This window comes from Opisthocomus hoazin, chromosome 7, assembly GCF_030867145.1.
Source record: "Opisthocomus hoazin isolate bOpiHoa1 chromosome 7, bOpiHoa1.hap1, whole genome shotgun sequence".
NCBI lineage: Eukaryota > Metazoa > Chordata > Aves > Opisthocomiformes > Opisthocomidae > Opisthocomus > Opisthocomus hoazin.
Genome location: NC_134420.1, coordinates 11761732 through 11775551, shown reverse-complemented (window position 1 = coordinate 11775551; position 13820 = coordinate 11761732). Strand labels below are relative to the sequence as shown.

At 44.4% G+C, this 13820-nt stretch overlaps 1 protein-coding gene across 2 annotated transcripts in view; it reads left to right on the top strand.

Moving 5' to 3' along the window:
• MICAL2 (microtubule associated monooxygenase, calponin and LIM domain containing 2) overlaps positions 1 to 13562 on the top strand; it is a 136416-nt gene extending 122854 nt beyond the window's left edge. For both annotated transcript variants that reach the window (XM_075425076.1, XM_075425075.1), the window contains 4 exons: positions 1854 to 1947; positions 7437 to 7536; positions 11786 to 11859; positions 12783 to 13562. In XM_075425076.1, the coding sequence (XP_075281191.1) occupies positions 1854 to 1947; positions 7437 to 7536; positions 11786 to 11859; positions 12783 to 12967 (453 nt within the window). In that variant the 3' untranslated portion in view covers positions 12968 to 13562. The remainder of the gene's footprint in view (positions 1 to 1853; positions 1948 to 7436; positions 7537 to 11785; positions 11860 to 12782) is intronic.
• Positions 13563 to 13820: the final 258 nt, after the last annotated feature.

Below are 13820 nucleotides of genomic sequence, written 5' to 3'. Positions count from 1 at the left end.
CTCCGCACTTCCCCTCACTCTTCACTGCGGCTCACTGCCTTCTGTGTTGAAATCCCCCAAACCGTCGGGAGCAGGAAGATGTGTGTGGCAGTGCCTTGTATCTCTGTATGTGACAAACCCACATGTGCCCCAGCAGATCATCATAATTTTGTAATTGCATGTGAAGAACAAGAGGGAATAGTGACTGGCAATAAGAGAAGAATAGACTGAAGAGGGAAAGAGATAGAAAGGGGAAATAACATCAGCCTCGGAGCATGTAAGAAACTATAATCCCTATGTACTACAGGAGGGTATGAAAATACAGTGATGGTTTTTGTTATCTCTCTGCCATAACAATGAAAGTGAGCCATTTTCTTTCTTAATGATGCAAAGCCACTTCATTTTATACAGGCTTCACTCTTCGGAAAATGCTGGAAAAGCTCTGGACTCTGCTAATGTTTTATTATTTCCAATCACAGTTCACATATTTGGAATATACTTCTGCACAACTAGATCTCAAGCTGTGTTCTCTCAGATGTCAATTTTCAGGTTTATCTATTTCACTACCACACATATGGACATACCTATATTCATACAAAACTTAATGGCTTATGTAGCCATTAGCACTTTTTGTGTGTGTCTCTTCTGTAGCATAGGGCAGAGAAACCTGAGCTAGACTTAATCTTATTAATTCAGGTTGTAATGGTAATCAAGATATGGTAGTGGGGAGAGCAGGTTTTTTGAAGGTAGAGATGTCCATCATCTTCTGTTCTATTTCTATAGCAGGTGGAGTGTTTTGGATGGAGCTTCCACTTGCTATTTCTGTACCAATATTGAATTAAAAAAGAAAACTAGTGAGTTGTTCTTCAGATATGAATCTGAAATCTCCATTTTTGTAGATATCACTGCTTTTGCAAAATGTATTACTGAAAAGGAGAGAAAATTTGTTTGAACCAGACAGTGGACTTTAGAAAATGCTAATACCTAGTCATTACTATAAAATGCATGATAGAATAAAACCCATGGGGAAAAAAATAGTATCTTATTTAATCCAAAGTAAGAGCCAACTATGTTATAATTTTTATCTGAGAATTGTAAATTATCTCAAGGTAAAATTAAATGCATATGCACCTGCTCTTATTTTACTCCTTTGTAGAAATAATCAAGTCCAAACTTATTGAACCATCTTTTGTGCGTGTTAGGCTGTTGCTGAGGGTTTGGCTTGGTATGCCTTAACGCAGCCTGAACGGGGAACTGCAATGGGATCTTTGACAATTCAACCTTTTAAAGTGTTTCATGCCTATTATCCACATGGCACCTCTGAAAATCTTATTTAAAAGGAGATGGACCAGTGAATGTAGAAGTCCTTAACAAAGTGCCACTGAATTATCAATTCTTACCTATTAGACCCTTTCCTTCCTGTGTCAAAAGCCTGTGAAATATAAAAGCAAAACAAACAACAAAATCCTGTGACAACAACATAGCTAGCAAAGCTTTCTAGCTGTAAACCTTCAATATTTATATGAGCTTTATTTATGTAGCATCTCAGAATATGTGTCTCTGAATGTGTAAGATACTGACTTTTCACATTTGCGAGACACAGAAGCATTATGATCTCTGTTTTACAATGGGAGAGCTAAAGTTCAGAAAAGGTGAGATTCTTTTAGTGCGTATGATACTTATCCACACAAAAAGGTGGATAGATACCTAGTGGAACTAGTAAATCGCTTAGGTGCCTAATACGCTCATCGAGTTTGCAAATCCTATGACTCCTCCAAGAACTTTTCAAGCTGTTTCTCTGACCACTGAGACCATCTTTTGTCTCTGAATTTTTAAGCTATGTCCATAGCTTTTATATCATTACAATTTTGCAGGCAGTCCAGCGCCAGCTAGAGGAATTGGAGGAAAGACAAAGAGCTCTGGAAACTTTTGGTGTCAAACTGGAGAGAGAACTAAGAGGAGAATCAGGTAAAAGAAGTAGTGTTTGTTTGTTTGGTGGTGGGTATTTGAACCTTTTTCAAAGCGCAGGGGTCTTAGTGATTGTCATAGAAATAGAGTTCAGTGCAAAATCTGAAATGAAACACTAACTCGAAGGAGAAAATTGTTTACTCTTTTCCTCAAATTCTGTTAGCTCAAGCACCTTTACACTAAATGCTATAAATTTTCTGTTGGTTATCACAGACTTGGAATTACATGCCTTACTATAGAAACTGAATCTACATTTCTGCCCCCCCCCCCGCCCCCCCCCCCCCCCCCCCCCCCCCCCCGTTTTTGAAAATCTCATCCTGACCTTACTTTCATCTTCTGGAGGAAACAAGTGAGGTTTCCATGAGCTGTATCTCAGTTACCAAGCCAGCAGCTGCCTGTGCCTAGTAACAGAGTCCTTAATGACTTCTCCTGGAGTGTGAAATGCCATTAATACGTTAGAGCCGGTGGCCGTGCTATAGCAACAGCGGCACGCAGGCACACAGAGCTGAACCGCACAGCTTTTCCCCCAGCAGGTACAAGATAACAGGGACATCATCCTGGCCCTGGTCAGAGGCAAGGTTTTCCCTTGCCTGAACCGACATTCCTAAGCAGCCCGGACTGCAGTGTCCTCCTGCCAGCCCAACCTTGCCACTGCTCCCCAGTGTGCATGGGGAGAAGCTGGGGAGACTTCCCGCAGAGGGACGGGACATCTGGGGGCTCCTGGCAGGCTCACAGTGGGGATGGGAGCGTGAACCAAGTGTGTAAGGGACTTCAGAAGGGGCTGCGGTTCTGTGCTGAAAGGGCTCTGGAGACCCGACAGCCCAATCGCAAGCGTGTCTTCATTTTACCTCCGTTTTAGAAAGCTGAACCTCGTGCTTTCATGACAGGCAGTTGCACAACACTGAGATATGTTTTGGCACCTGATCTTGTTCTTAGTTAGGCAACCCAGCACAATCTCTAAATGCTGGCTTTTTTAATGCCATATTTCTTAGCAGTTGTTGCCCCTATTCTAACACTGAACTAATCAGTTCAGCAAGAGAGCGTCTGACCAACATTTTATATTAACTAATTTCATGTAATTGATAGTGCCAACCTATTTCAAATGTTATTTAAAAGGCTAGCATCTTTTTTGCTTAAATGAAAACATAACCTTTTCTTAAATGGCACCTACCTTACCACCTGTGAGAAAGTCTGCTAAAAAGACTTTGAGGATTTGGAGTGTTGAGCTGTATAAGGGTGGTTGTTTTTTTGGAAACCTCAAAAACATAGAGGGATAAGAGGCTTCTAGCTCTTGGGATAGACACCAAATACCAGGATAAATGGCTTAGAGCCACCTCTTGTTTTTGCTGTTTTGACAATTGCATTTCCTAAAGAAGGCTGTCTGCCAAGAGATTGATGCTTCTCATTCTCTTCCCATCCTTAGTAATTGGATTGCCCTCATTAAGGTGAAAGTACTATTTTTTCTCCCTGTTGATTGTTTGTGTGTAGGTGGCCAGTTACAAATAGGGCAGATACTGAAACGTAGGATGTTACTGTCTCTCAATAACTCTTCCGGTGCGAAACCATGAAGCCATACATTTCCCAAATAAAATGTGAGTGCTTTGTTGCTTGTAATAACATACGTGTAATGATGCAGGAATTGGTGAGTTTAATATTCTGTTGAATCTTCTTCAAAATAATGAGCATTATTGTTTAATGAGTGACCAGTGTTTATTAGGTTAAGTTGTATTTAAGCAGGTCTGCGCTTATGCAATTGAAGTGATTTAATAGGTATTATTAAGGTAATTAGAAAACAATCACAGTTGAGCAATAATATTGAGCTGCAAAGGTTGTGAATAACCAAATTTAGAGACAGGCCTGCAAACACTAGTCTTCAGTGACATTTACGAAACTCTCCTCTAATAATTCTGTAAGCCTGGGATGAATGGCTCCTTTGTTAGGGGGAGTTATTCATTAGCTCCTCAACTGAATTAGAAGAGAACATGCGTGGGTGTGAAACAACTGCCATGAAGACTGATGAGCAAAATGAGCATTTGATGATCTTCTAATTGTAGTGACAACAATTCATGCATTAAAAAAAAAAAAAGAAATAATATCAGTCCTATGAATAATTTTTCATGCCCACTATTCCCTTTATTCTGGTTTGAAATACCAAAAAATAAATCACCGATGTACCGTTGCTTTGTTTTCTGCTGACATTCGTGGAGGCTTATGGAGATCTTTTGCCTACAAGAAAATACAGAAATAAAAATCTCGAAACACATTTTCCACTGAAATTAGCATAACCGCTTGGTTGACTAAACAAATCATGAATAATGATGGTAAAGAAGAAAGTCTGAGCTGAGAGAACGTTAAGAAATCTCTCTATGCTTTGGAAGGTGAACAAATATCTGCACATGTTGCAGCTAGTTTTTGATTTCATAGGGCACGTATACAAGGTTTCTCAGAACTTTCAACAGAGTCAAGAGAAATCAATGGAAAACCTGTAGGAATAAGAAATGAGGTTTAGCTCTTCCTGAAAAGGTGCAAAGTGACCAAGACCCCCTTGCTGTGTGACTGCTGTACAGAGGGACAGCATAGCATCACTCCAGAGAACAGAAGGTTGAGGGTTTGAGAACAGCATTCAGTAAATGCTCCTCTGCAGCCTGTCATTCCCTCAGAAGTGATGAAAATAGAAATAGCTGCAATGTAATTAGAAGAGTATCTTTCAAACGGGATCTAGGTTAAAGGAGACTTACGTAAACCAGGAGGAAAGGCTTGCTTTAGCAATGCTGTAAGAAAAAGCCAGTGTGGCTCACAAAACAAACTCACAAATTTGTTTTCCCTCTAACCTTTAAAAAAATCTGTTGTACTGCATTACACAAAAGACTTCATTGGCTTGTTCTGCCTTTGGAAGGCATAAAGCACTCCATCAGAAATAAATAACTATTATTATTAATAAACATTTGAAAAAAAGCAGGGAAAAAATGCCCCTGGGGACACCTGGGGAGCATTCTGTGGGATGGAGAGGAAGGAGAAACAAGGGCTATTTTTATTTCAGCTTGCACTGAGGACTTTGCTAAAACGAGTGGCATTTTTGTAAAGTGTGTTACTCTTTGCTTAGCTCAATCAACCTATGATACACAGTCTTTTATTAGAGATATAGACATTTTACCGTGTAAAGAGGAAACATTAAAAAAGAATATTTTTGCCTAATCAAGACAACAGCAAAGAGGGAATAGTAACCCTCTGTGTGTGTGCAGGATGTACGCACACCTGCAATTGCAATGTCTTTACTGACAGTAAGAGAGATCACATTTTGGCAATAACTTCTGGTGGTGGCATACGAAGGCCTAAGGGTATAAATACTAATGCTGCATCCCTGCATCGGGTCTGTGAGAAGCCACCATTGGCATGTCCCAGCAAGAACCGCTCCAGCAGTCGTTTTGAGATGACATATTTTATCACCGCTTGCTGACCTGGAAGATTCCACAGGAACACATCCATTACTGCCAAGTTTTAATGGAATTAGGCAGAAATTGGACCAAGATTGCTGTGCTTTCTCCTGCTGCTTTATCCTTCTGTTTCATGGTAAATTCAGATGGAGGTCAAATCCTGATGAGAAATCACAGACCTGCACCCATGCCAGCATGACTCCTGTCCTCAGCATGGGGGCCCACATAATTCCTCCGGCACTGGCAGGAGGTGACCCGGGCTCTCTGGGATGACAGTGCCTGGTGAAGGCACACAAATGGCCTGGTGTCCCCAAACACCCAACAGTTTCCCTCCTGCTCAGGATGATTGCTAAAGGGCTGCATTGGGCGAGATCATTAGTGCCTGCAGGAGATGGGCTTTAAACTGCTGTTGAGTGGAGTCAGATCCTGGCTTTGACATTAAAGTGAGGGACAGCTGAAGCAGTAGAGGCAAGAGGGTAATTCCTGGGGCTGAGAACAAAGCTCATTTCAAAATGACAATAGACAGGCAGCTGAAACGCTGCTGAGTTGTCCAGGGCTCTGCTCTCTCTCCACTTGGTAACCTAGTTTAATGATATCTCTTGTAATTGTCATCTCTGGAGCTTGAACCTGAGACCTTTGGGCTTAAATTTCAGCGCACTCAGTCATCTGAAATAAAGGTGCAGTCCTCTTAAAGTAGAAGAAATCACATACGTCTCCATCCACTGAAAATAGCCAGGCTGATTTATGGGAATTTTATGCTTGATTATCTAGCAGCGTGACGTAAGGCCTGAGGAGCAGAGGGCTGTGTTCCCCTTCCTGCTGGTGGCACCTCCCTTTGCCTTGTCCTGGGCCCGGCTGTCCCTGCCTCCAACAGGCGTGGCAGTGTGGTGGGGTGTGCAATGACCACGTGCTGAGGCACAAGCACGGGCTGGCTGCTGGTTTTACGTTTCTGAAGGGGTCAGCCTGTCGCCTAAACTGTTGGTTTAACCTGGAGCAGTGCAAGATATTTGCTTCCTACAAGTGATCGCTATTTCATGGCAAGAGAGGGCGGATGGGCAGAGCAGACATTGTGGGAGATGTGTTTGCAGTGCCATCGCTGCTGTCATAATTCTGCATCAAAGGGTCGTGGGGTGGTTTTGTTTTGTGAAGAAAATGAATGAAAAATGTGAAGTGAGGAGCGTGTTAGACAGGACATCAAGGAAAAAAAATACATATGTGCTCTGACTTGCCATGTGAAAACACCCAGGGGTTCTTCATTGCCAAAGATTTTTATACAGATGGCATTTTGGGAGCAGTAAAGACCCTCACCTGGTGAAAGAGAAATTCATCCTCGTCTTCGGCAAGTCAGAGTCAAGCTGTCAGCTCTCTGGGAGAGACCATCTTGTGTTTCGTGTCTGTGTAGTGCCTACCAGTGATGCCCTGGCCCAAAGTGTTACAAAACCACCCAGTAAGAATAATTTGTCCTGTCCCACAGCCTTTCCTGTCATTCAAAGCAGATGCAGACTTAGACACCAGTTGGCAAATGAATGGAAATTCATAGAGGATTATATTTTGTGTTGGATGCCTGCTGGAAGCAGGGACTAAGTTGATACTTGCTAGCATGTACACCTGAAGTCTAACTGTGTTAATGGTTTAAGTATATTTATACATATACTATAAAAGTATATTTATACATATAGTTCAGCTGCTGGAGTCATAGAATCAACTGAGAAACTATGTTATAAAAGGCAGGACTAAGAGAAAGTAAAAGTGCCCATTAAAAAAGAAAGTCTATATGATTATTTGAAAAAAATCCTTTAACTTCCAAAACAAAAGTGTTTTTAAATCTAATGCATCTTTAAATGCAGTAAATGACAACACTCAACCAAATATAGACAAGAGTGTTATAGCTGTTATACCCAAACATTACCAAGGTAAGTTACATACAGAAAAAAAAAAAATCTACATTTGAACTCACCTAGGCTTACAAATGAGGACTATTTAAAGTGAATCTCAGTGGTGAGAGCATTGGAAGGAAAGCTGGTAATGCACACTTAAGTCTCCTATTTTAAACAGATTCAGGCACAAAGGATGAAACTCAGATGCTGCATGAATGGTTTGAGCTGGTCCTGGAGAAGAATAAATTAATGCGTTATGAATCTGAGCTCCTGATTATGTAAGTAAGGACAAGCACTAGTACTAAAGGTGGGGAGGGGAGAGAGGAAAAGTGTACTCACAATACACCTCAGCACCTTGCTGCATTCTGCAGTTTGAGACTCTTGTGGAATAAACTTACCCAGAGCAGTAAGTTTTTTTGAAACTTTTTGAAAGTTTTTCTTACTACTTTTGAACTTCAAAACAGTATGTTTCGAACACAGATTTTCAGTTGAGCCCTCTTTGTCCTTTCCTCTCACAGCAGTTCAATTATTTGAATCCTATACGATACTCTAAACCAGTATAGCATCTAGATGCTCTGTCTTTATGTAATGTGGGTCTAGTGAACTCTGGGGCACTTTCTCCTGTGGAAGAAAAGTAGTCCAACAAGTTTATCACAGTTTTTACTGGACTTCAGGGAACAGGGGAGACAGGCTGAGCGATAAGTGGTGCAGGAGGTGTTTTCCTCCATCCCATCAGTGGCAGTGAACAGCACTGAAAGGGGCAGAAAATCTCACCTGGTTAACAGATGGCTCAGGGACTGGTGCCATCAGTCAAATTTTGGCTTCTTTGATCATGGGGAGGTGTACACAGCACCGAGCCTGATGGCGACAGATGGAACTCAGCTATCTCAAAGGGGAAAAAGGATTCTTGGCCACGAGCTGGCGGTGATCATCGAGAGGGCTTTAAACTAGGTTTGAAGGGGGAAGGGGACATCGCCCAGCTCACTAGGGATGAGCCCAGGCTTGGCGTGCCAGGGTCAGGGGTGAGATTGACAGCCCAGCTCAAGTGTGTCTATACCAACGCATGTAGCATGGGCAATAAACAGGAGGAGCTGGAAGCCATTATACAGCAGGACAGCTACGACTTGGTCGCCATCATAGAAACCTGGTGGGACAACTCGCATGACTGGCATGCTGTTATGGATGGCTACAGACTCTTTAGGAAAGACAGGTCAACAAGGAGAGGTGGTGGAGTTGCTGTATATGTGAGGGAGCAACTGGAATGCATTGAGCTTGGCCTGAGGGCAGATGAGGAACGAGCTGAGAGCTTGTGGGTTAGAATTAAGGGACAGGCTCATAAGGGTGACATTACGGTGGGTGTGTACTACAGGCCACGTGACCAAAAGGAGCAGGTTGATGAGGCCTTCTACAGGCAGCTGCAAGCAGCCTCACAGTCGCAGGCCCTGGTTCTCATGGGGGACTTCAACCACCCTGACATCAGCTGGGAAGACCATACAGCTAGGCAGGCGCAATCCAGGAGGTGCCTACAGAGCAGCGATGATAACATGCACAGGAGCAATGCATCCCCCTGAGAAAGAAATCTAGCAAAGGAGGCAGGAGAACTGCATGGTTAAACAAGGAGCTTCTAGCGGAGATCAGGTAGAAGAGAAATGTCCATGGAATGTGGAAAGAGGGGAAGGCCACTTGGGAAGAGTACAGAAACGTGGTGAGAGCATGCAGGGATGCGACGAGGAAGGCCAAGGCTCACCTGGAATTGAAGCTGGCAAGGGATGTCAATAACAAGAAGAAGGGCTTCTTCAACTACATCAGCAGCAAAAGGAAGGCTAGGGACAATGTGGGGCCGCTGCTGAATGAGGCGGGTGTCCTGGTGACAGAGGATGCGGAGAAGGCAGAGCTACTGAATGCCTTCTTTGCTTCAGTCTTCAGTGCTAAGACTGGCCCTCAGGAATCCCAAGCCCCGGAGGTAAGAGAAGAAGCCTACAAAGAGGACGACTTTCCCTTGGTCGAGGAGGACTGTGTGAGGGATTGCTTAAGTGGTCTGGATGTCCACAAATCCATGGGCCCCGATGGAATGCACCCAGGAGTGCTGAGGGAGCTGGCGGATGTCATTGCTGAGCCACTCTCCATCATCTTTGAGAGGTCCTGGAGGACAGGAGAGGTGCCCGAGAAGTGGAGAAAGGCCAATGTCACTCCAATCTTCAAAAAAGGCAAGAAGGAGGACCCAGGGAACTACAGGCCGGTCAGCCTCACCTCCATTCCGGGAAAGGTGATGGAGCAGCTTATCCTGGAGGCCATCATCAAGCAAGTGGAGGAAAAGAAGGTTATCAGGAGTAGTCAGCATGGATTCAACAAGGGGAAATCATGACTGACCAATCTGATAGCTTTCTACGATGACATGACTGGCTGGGTAGACGAAGGGAGAGCCGTGGATGTTGTCTACCTTGACTTCAGCAAGGCTTTCGACACAGTCTCCCATGATATCCTCCTAGGGAAGCTGAGGAAGTGTGGGCTGGATGAGTGGTCAGTGAAGTGGATAGAGAACTGGCTGAATGGCAGAACTCAGAGGGTTGTCATCAGCGGCGCTGAGTCTAGTTGGAGGCTGGTAACAAGTGGTGTCCCCCAGGGGTCAGTACTGGGCCCAGTCTTGTTTAACTACTTCATCAACGACCTGGATGAAGAGTTAGAATGTACCCTCAGCAAGTTTGCTGATGACACCAAACTGGGAGGTGTGGTAGATACACCAGAAGGCTGTGCTGCCATTCGGCGTGACCTGGATAGGCTGGAAAGCTGGGCAGAGAGGAACATGATGAGGTTCAACAAAGGCAAATGCAGGGTCCTGCACCTGGGGAGGAACAACCTCATGCACCAGTACAGGCTTGGGGTGGACCTGCTGGAGAGCAGCTCTGTGGAGAGGGACCTGGGTGTCCTGGTGGACGACAGGTTAACCATGAGCCAGCAGTGTGCCCTGGCTGCCAAGAAGGCCAATGGGATCCTGGGGTGCATCAAGAAGAATGTGGCTAGCAGGTCGAGGGAGGTTCTCCTTCCCCTCTACACGGCCCTGGTGAGGCCTCATCTGGAGTACTCTGTCCAGTTCTGGGCTCCCCAGTTCAAGAAAGATGAAGAGCTACTGGAGAGAGTCCAGTGGAGGGCTACGAGGATGATGAGGGGACTGGAGCATCTCCCCTACGAGGAGAGGTTGAGGGAACTGGGCTTGTTCAGCCTGAAGAAGAGAAGGCTGAGAGGGGACCTAATAAATGCTTACAAATATCTGAAGGGTGAGTGTCAGAAGGATGGGGCCAAGCTCTTTTCAGTGGTGCCCAGTGACAGGACAAGGGGCAATGGGCACAAACGGAGGCACAGGAAGTTCCGTCTGAACATGAGGAAGAACTTCTTCCCTCTGAGGCTGACGGAGCACTGGAACAGGCTGCCCAGGGAGGTTGTGGAGTCTCCTTCTCTGGAGATATTCAAGACCTGCCTGGACAAGGTCCTGTGCAGCTTGCTGTAGGTGACCCTGCTTCGGCAGGAGGGTTGGACTAGATGACCCACAGAGGTCCCTTCCAACCCCTACTATTCTGTGATTCTGTGATAAGAGAAAAGATCTAGAAATTCACTACAGTGATGAAACAAGCAAATACACCAAGCAAATAAAAACTGTCTCAGATGCCGCTGTTTGTGGTTGATGGAAACAATATCAGCTGTAGCTCCCTCACCTCGCCTCCTTGGAAATGCGCTCAACAGATAGCTGGAGGTGACTCTCAGCTATTTCGTCCACTACTTCTGGGCAATGTGGGAAGGCAATGAGAGCTGTAGCAGTCATTACTCACCTCTGGATTTCACACCAGTGCAGGCTGCTTGTTGCCATTTATCACTTCCATATCACTCAGTCAGCCCCGTGCCACCCCCCCCCCCCCCCCCCGTTGGGTGCAGGGCTGCAGCCCAGCCACTAGCTCCAGCTGCACCCCCAGTTTCTCCCCAGCTGTGCTGATGCTACCAGGGGCCAAGCCTTTTCTTTCCCTTTTGCTTGCCATTGGGTGTTGTGGTAGCAATGCTTCCTGCTCACACTGTCTGCAAAGCAGAGTTAAAAAGGCAAAAGCAGGCTGCTTTTATCACCACAGGACATAAAACATGTCAGTCTGGTTGTGTTTGCATGTGTTAATTCCCTTGCCTCAGGACCCGTTCCTGTGCAGAGGGCCTGGAAGGACCCTTCGTGTGAGAGTGTTCAGTCCTGTCCAGAATTACATGGTAGGTGCCACTAACAACGCACAGCCAGTTAAAGCCTTGAGTGCTGCGCTGTATGAGGGAGCTTAATATGATACATAACGCAGAAGGTGGTAGTGGTTCTTTGGGTGTTGCTGTGGCACTGTAGGCACAGGGAAACCTTTTATCCTTGATGGTCTGTGAGGAGAAAACACTGGATAAATACAACACAGAATTTCTTGGTTGAAATTAGCATATATGTTAACACAGTAACATATATGTCTTTATTGGAAAAAGCTTACTCTTTAACATACTTTTTATTGTACCTAGAGCCCAAGAGCTAGAATTGGAGGACCACCAAAGCAGGTTGGAACAAAAGCTGAGAGAGAAAATGGCCATTGATGGTAAGTCAAAGAGGAGAGTATGCTTCAGCCCACAGTGATAGACCATGCCTGTACGTACCCATGTTTTCTTCAGAAAGGACAAGAGTGGCTGAGGCTCTTCCCTCCTGGGCTCTTCTGCGAGTGCAGCTCAGCCAGCAAAATGCAACTTGTGAGATCTGCTCATCTGACTTCTAGTGAAGACAGCTACGCTAACCTGCCCCATTTTACATTGAACTGGATTGCAAGCACTCGCACATGTAATTCCACTAACTGTGCTGTGCAGGCAGTAACATCCAGATAATACGTGATGATGGGCAGCAATGGGAAGTAATTTCTTCAGCCACCTAAACACAAAAGAGGTTATTTGCTTTTATGTTAACTGTAGCATTACTGGTTACTCCAGTATTTTGGAACTGCTTTTAGGTACTTGGGTTTACAGTTTGGGCTTGTCCTTTGATTTGGTATTAGAAAGAAGTGCATGGATGAGGAATGCAGGGAGAAGGGGGGTTACGTAGCACTGAACACCCCAAAATATCTTGTTGTGTTCTTAGCATGTGGACTGTAGGTGATGGCTGTTTTGAATACATTTTCTGAAAAACACTTTCCATTTTCTTACAGGTACTACATTTAATGATTGGCCTTTTTACCTTATAAATTTAATTTAAACTCCATCTTCAATATTTTTTTATAAACAAGTAGTACTCTTCCTACCTCTTCCAGTCTAAGTTTTTCTAAAAGACCTACTCTGGACATTAGCAGCCTTAATGGTCTACCTCTACCATAAATGGCCCAAATGCAGGAGAGATGTAACATGAAAAATACTGCTATTGGCTTCATTTGTCATTGACTATAATATTAATTCAAGCTGTACACCAACAGTTTAAATGCAAAGGGTTACAACAGAGTGATGTGGATTTTAACCTCTTGTTTTTGTGATCTTTTAGACAGCCTTAAAGATGAGATGGATCTGAATGAGGAGAAGGAAATTTTTACTGAGATGATGAAAGTGGTTGAAGAAAGGGACAAACTCGTGTCTACCTTAGAGGAGCAGAGAGTGAAAGAAAAAGCAGAAGACCAGCACTTTGAAAGCATTATATTATCTAGAGGTTATCAGCCAAACAGGATTTAAACAGCCATGTGCAAACAAACATGATTTCAGCAATATGCATAATCATGGAGGTACAGTCTTCTGAAAAACAAACAAATTCAAGTTTAAAATCAGTTTATTTGGGAAACATATAGTTTGTTATCAAAAGCTCGTAACCAGTTCTTTTGCTCATACCAGAGGGAGTCATTTCACTATCAGCTTAAAGCAACACTGGAATACCAAATAGGACTGAATTTACCTGTCTGATGGGCATAAGGGTCTGTGAAAGGGAAACTGGAGCTCTGTTGTTGTCTTGGAATTTTGTTTTAATGCCGAGAATAGAGTTTCTGAGAAGCACGATGACATCATTTAGTATTTTTGAGATGGCATTACTTTCCATCTGTTTGTCTGAATCTGTATGTGGTTTTGTTAACGTTTTGGCACAGCAAAGCCATGGTGAACAATTTAAAGGGCAGAAAGCAAGCATCTCACATAAAAATAAGTTTAGTTTTTATTTCTTGTGGAGGAAGGGTGTCCTGGGTTTGGCCAGAACAGGGTTAATTTTCACCGGACTCCAGGAAGGGGCACAGCCGGGGGGTGGGGGCTGACCCCACCTGGCCATACAGAGCCGGGTATTCCATACCATGTGACGTCACGCTGGGTTCCGGTGGGGGGGAGCGGCGCGGCGGGAAGGCACTCGCGGCTTGGGCGGGCGCAGCGCCGGTCCTGTTTCGGGAGAGCGGCTGTTGTACGGTTCGTGGTTGTGTTTTCACCTTATTTGTATCGTTGTTGTTCCTGTTTTCCCTCTGTTTGCTGTTCTGTTAAACTGCCCTTATCCCGACCCACCAGTTTCTGCCTCTTTCTTTCCATTCTCCTCCGCACGCCGGCGGGGGGA